The sequence below is a fragment of the Magallana gigas genome, chromosome 8 (assembly GCF_963853765.1).
Source record: "Magallana gigas chromosome 8, xbMagGiga1.1, whole genome shotgun sequence".
Taxonomy (NCBI): Eukaryota; Metazoa; Mollusca; class Bivalvia; order Ostreida; family Ostreidae; genus Magallana; species Magallana gigas.
In genome coordinates, this window is record NC_088860.1 from 31,827,177 (window position 1) to 31,833,176 (window position 6,000).

Sequence of the window (6,000 nt, forward strand, 5' to 3'; positions counted from 1 at the left end):
TCCACTGACCGTTATTTTACTTATCCTTGTTTTTTGGTGTGTATGTGATTTTTGTTAAATTTGTAAAACTGCTAGATATCGAGGAACGTAAGGCGCTCTGTGTCAGACATCAAGACAACAAAGCCAAAGGTATACATGTATCATATAATACAACACAACCAACGGTATAGTCACAGAACCAGTTAACCCTGTAACTGTCACCAAATCACGACTATAAAGGATATACCGATATTTTCATCACTCGCTTGTATTGAGGCACTTGTAATCACTATACGATCATAATGTTTGTAACTATACATACATTGTCAGGTAGTGTATATTTTTTACCATCACCTGCAGTCACCCAATCTGCTTTGTTTTACAATATATTGCCAGTTTAAGAAATTCAAACGTAAATCAATCAAATCTGATTGGTCAAGAAACTGTTGATATTAAAAATTTTTTCGACTAGACATTTGATAAGAATTTGCTTGATTGGTCAAGAAACAATTGATTAAAAAAAATGCTTTTGAAAATTGCAACATTGTAAAAAAAAATTGATGCAAATCTCAGTTTATATATGTTTTTTACTTGGATTATCAAAACCAGTTTAAAGTGACCTAAATATATTAAAACCCCAAAATAGTTTTTATTTCTGTCTCTTTTTCTCACTCTCTCACATTTCCTTAATTTGAAAACATTTGCAATGTACAGGTCACCTTAAAATGACTCTCATCTAACAATTTCACCATTAGCTCTGTTGTCGACATCTACAATGATACAGGAAGTCTCATATTTGGTTTTATTCACGGTGCATTTCCACTACGCTTGGATCACATTGCTATCAAAAACATCTCATACATTTAATATTCTTCTTCTATTATTACTGTTGATGCAGATCAGTGAAATCCATAATCCCAATAAGACAATGCTTGGCTGTTATTGTTCCCACCAGACATCAGATTCAGAGATTCTATCTTAACAGTATCAGTTATATACAATTACATTGCAATAAAGAGTTTTTTAACAAAACGTTGATATAACAGATATGACTTGCTTGTGCAGTAGGAGAAGAAAGATCGTGTCTGTAAGGAAATCTCCATTCTTGTTTCAGATTTTAGCCGGGGAGCAGGGACTCACCCCGAGAGGATCAGCCGTCTTTAACATTGTTAGCGCCACCTCGGACTTCAGTTCAGCGTAAACTCCCTACAAACAACCCAACCTGTGAAAGACAAAGCTATAGGAGTAGAGGAAACTAGAGAACCCAGTATCAAGTGATGGTGTATCGTGTAACGGAGGATCTTCCATGTTGAATCTTTTTTCTTTTTTTTTTGTGTATGCAAGATTTGCATCCATGTGACACAGCTTTTATTATTGTGAAAATCATATCATATTTTGTTTATCAATTTTTTTTTCTTTCTATTTTTACATTGATATACATATAAAAGAATATTTAATTGTGAAGATTTGAATGGATGGCCTAAAGATTTCTTTTTTGCACCACAGAATGTCTTTTCAGATTGTTCATTTTGTTTTATATATATATAATATATAAATATATGTGTGTGCTTCTGTACCAATAAAACTTATTAAATGTATTTATATATCAAAGTGGTACATATATCTTAACAAATTCCTTAGGGCTAGTTATGCATAGATAATATTTTTGCTTTTTTTCTACTGATGTCTGTGTAAGCAATAATTTTTTTGTTGTGTATGCATTTGTTAAATATGCACCGAGTGAGTAAATGTGTGTGTGTAGCATTAACAGGCTTTTAAGCCACTGTGAATATAGATGCACCAGTTATCTGATGAATGTAACAAGACGAACATAATGGCCATTTTTCCTCTGAGTGTCTCGCAGCACTTTTACTGTCTGTGTTAAAAGTAGTTATTGAACAAATGATTTAGTGTATGTCTCTCTACACAGGATTCATATAAGATTCATCACCTATTTCTCAACGACTGCACACTTCAAAAATGGCCGGTTAAGACCCATATAAAATGGTAATTTCATTTTGCGTAATCAATCAGGTGTAACTTTGAGTAATTTGCTTAATCTATTTTACTACACATTTTAAGATAGGCAATAAAAACATTCTGCTTACATCTTCTATCAATGAAAGAATTTAATAGTAGTAGCAGACACTAAAATGTTACTGTGTGTAAATAAAATATTCTAAAGTTGATAGTTTATAATTTTGAATGAATCAAAAGCTCACTCTAGAATACTCTGTGTATTGGGGTAAAAACTATAATAGCTCTAAGGTCCTTATTTTATTGCACAACCTTCACAGTTCAGCTTTTAAATGTGTAAAATTTCACACATTAACAATCACACTTTTTAACTTCTATGTCCTTTTCAGGAGATAAATCTTTCATTTGCATGTGCTTGCCTATTTCTGGCCCATGTTTTATTGGATTACAGATCAGAAGTGTGTTAGCAGCGGCGCATTTAGAGAGAACTGCAAAGCTTCCATCATGGTCGCTACCTTTATAGGTGTGTCAAGTACAGGAAATGTTCTTTCACTGTTACGATCTTTTTATAGATAAGCGATACAATGTAAAGGTTTACTATGTCGTGTACTTATCTCGGTATTTAACTTTACGTAACACACTATCTCATTTTCTTTTTTTTTTTGAAGAATTTTTATTACAGTATTTGTTAAAAACATGCTATCAAGAGAGAGCATGCATATAGAGGACTGAAAATACAACATTATGTAATCGAAGCGGTTGATATAGGGTCTTTTGATGTTTACCAAGTTTGAATTTTTATCTGTATGCAATTATATAGACACACAATATCACTTTTGAATAAATAATCAAGCTTTTGTTTTCACAAGGGTATATTGTGAGCTCAGATTCATCGATTCATTGATCATCGTGCAGTAGTTATCAAGTTTTACAGTGCCACTTCTCTCGGTTCTATTCGCCGTGTATCGACAAACGCATCATCATAATTATCTATAATTTAGCAATTTTCCTCAAGAGTAGGGCTGTTCAATTGACAATAATGATCTATCTATATTTTTTTTTTTCCAAGTAGCTTCATTAACTCAAGAATTGAAGAAGATCAGAGGGATACGTGTTCCTCGACAGTATCTTCTGAAGACTATTGATAACTGTGCGTGTTGTAATGAAAATTATGCATTTTAATCTACTGCGACTGTGATATCTGTAATAATTTCAGTTTTTTGCTTTATGTGGGCAATGTATCACATTCACTTTATACTATGACGTATTTTGTTGGAAAATGTATGAACACTTAATCAAGTAAAATCGTGAAACTCTGAAAAAATTTGTTATTACTTTTCGTGCACTGGTATTTCCCATAATGTCAGCGACCATTTTCTTATCACCCACGTTATTTCTCTCATTGACAACATTGAAAGGATGTATGATTCATCACCCTATGGCCAGTTTATTTTGGTGCAAGTTTTTTTCCCTTTTTATTTTGTTTCTAATGATTTCAGATGTTTTTTCTTCAAAATTTCAAACTTAACAAAAAAAATATATCACTTGACACATTTATAAAATGCTTTAATTTGGCACATAAATGTGTTTCTCCCAGAATATTTTTAAGTTCAGTATGTTACAAACTCAAGCTAGCATATATATTACAGTGTACATACCAGCAATGATGTGTACTAATAATTTGTATGAAAAGATTAATATGTTCTCTCTCCCAAGGGTCATTGTTTCTGTTAATGTAGTTCTAATGCGAATAAAAAGATGTCTTTAATCTTTATACAACTACACAAGAAATCCATCTTCACTTGCAGTGTCATTTCTGACACCAAAAAAAAATCTTTCATCAGACATGAAGCACTTGGGTTTTTCCTTGTAACTTGGTCATAAGTGGCTTGTTCGTATCTACCTGCTATGACTTCATTGCCCAGAATTGAACCATTGAAAAGTTCAATGATTCCCATGGAATTTATAAAATGGCCTAGTTTTCATGCACTTTTCAAATAGATTATCCAGATGAGACCAGATTTTTCACTCAACACGATGTCACGGAATCCTATTTATGAGAGTTTATTTCCCCTAACAATTATTATAGATTTACTAATTAAGAGTATTCCGTAAAAAAAAAGTCGCTCTCTTCCTGAAATGGAATAGTTCCTTGATGAAATACACGCATTTCCACTGGTTTTCATGGATAATTTCCATGGTATTTATGTGCGACAAAATGAATACACTGTAGTACTTTTAAACAAGTTGAATTTCCTATTCCATGAGTACCATATTATCTGAGAATTTCTTGAAGTTAATTAATTCACAGTAATTTCTTTCAAGGATCAGGAGCAACTGTCTTCCTTTTATTTTTGCTAGCATTTTCTTCAATTTATAGTAATCAAGGTTACAAAACAGCTTTGTCAGCCTCTCAAACTATCTTAAAGATGTAATCCATTAGTTTTTTATGCCCCCCCCCCCCCCCCCCTTTAAAAAGTTTTTTTTATTTTGCATGTACCATTGAGTTGACCAAGTAATGTTCAGTCAATATTTGAATAAAAAAAAAATTGTTTGACAGACATCAGTCTTGGAAAAATGGAACTTCCAAAAGGTAAAAATTACCCTTGTTGATTTTGTTATCCCCATGTAAGAATTCACACACATGTGGTCAATGGCTGATATGCTAATTATTTTGTCCACTGTTTCTCCAGAACCTATTGCTTCATAGACACCAACCATGGTATATTTGTACACTTACGGCCAAACATCATGACCTCTATTGATTTTGAGGTCATAGTATGAAGGTCATGTGAGGAACGGTCCAAATAATTGGACATCAATAAACTAAGTACTGTCCACTCAATACATGTAAATGTGTCTTGAAAACCCTTGAACACCAAACTTCTTACATTGTAGATGTAGTCGACCTTATTGATATGAGGTCAAGATCAATCATGCTATAGACTAGCAAAGTTCATTCAACACACTGTTTTCAGGAAACTCTTTGTGTGCTCTGTTCCTTGTGAAAAAGTTGACTTATGTCAAAACTTCACACTGGGATGCATTTATTCAAGTTGTAATAAGTTTCCAAAACATTTCTTGTATTCACTGAAAATATTTACCTTCATGCAGTGTTTTCCAAAATATATATTGATTGGTAATTGAAGAAAGAACCCATAGTTTATGTATACAATTTTTATTCCAGTAAAATAATTTTGTATGATACTATCAAAGAACAAAGACATTGACAAATGCTACTAAAAATGTCTGCAATGCACAGATGATTGGATGGGAGGTGACGATGATGAAAAATGGTGAGGATGATGAAAGCAACACAAACATCAGCTAACTGGCCGTGCAAACACTGTAACATCAAATTTAAAAAGTTCAAAAATCGTAATTAAGTATAGCATTAAATCTTTCTCATTTTTCAACCGTTTAAGTTTCTGAATTTTGTGATTCTTGTAAATTTCATTGAAATTCAATATTATTCTTGTTAAATTGTACAAAAACTGTAAATGTGGGAAAAAAAACCAGCCCAAAAGTCATAAATAGCAATAATAATCTTTAAAATACACAGAGACATCTAAAACTAGGTCACGAATGACACTGCTGGATTTCTTGAACCAGAAGTCCTAATGCTGAACTAACCATCTCGTACATGTATCGGGCCACGAATACAAACTTTTTATCCATATTAAAAAAAGAAGAAAGAAACCAGTTCTATATAAATAAAACAATAGTAAAATTTTGTAGTAAACAAACAACCTGGAATTAAAATTGTCCAAAAAAAAAAAAACATGTCCATTAGTTAAAACAAAATGTTTATGAAGCGCAACATGCAGTATGCTATGGCAGAGAAAAATACCACAGTGGCGTTTTGCTATAGGTAGTACATTGTACATAGCTGGGATAAAGGAAGGCACTGAATTTGATATATATATATAAAGTTGTAAGGTGGGTTTCATATACATCCAAATCATACACCGATGTCTACATTAAGTGGGCGACGGTAAAGATGTAGCTATAGCCTCCCAATATTTTACCTTCAAACCCCAGTAT

The 6,000-nt window shown here is 32.5% G+C and overlaps 1 protein-coding gene across 22 annotated transcripts in view; it reads left to right on the forward strand.

Moving 5' to 3' along the window:
• Nucleotides 1-2,813, forward strand: part of LOC105339349 (dedicator of cytokinesis protein 9) — a 50,271-nt gene extending 47,458 nt beyond the window's left edge. For 19 of the 22 annotated variants that reach the window (XM_066069341.1, XM_066069361.1, XM_066069353.1 and 16 more), the window contains 2 exons: nt 76-129; nt 1,094-2,813. In XM_066069341.1, the coding sequence (XP_065925413.1) occupies nt 76-129; nt 1,094-1,180 (141 nt within the window). In that variant the 3' untranslated portion in view covers nt 1,181-2,813. The remainder of the gene's footprint in view (nt 1-75; nt 130-1,093) is intronic. The other 3 variants (XM_066069360.1, XM_066069349.1, XR_010708605.1) reach the window with 2 other exon arrangements.
• Nucleotides 2,814-6,000: the final 3,187 nt, after the last annotated feature.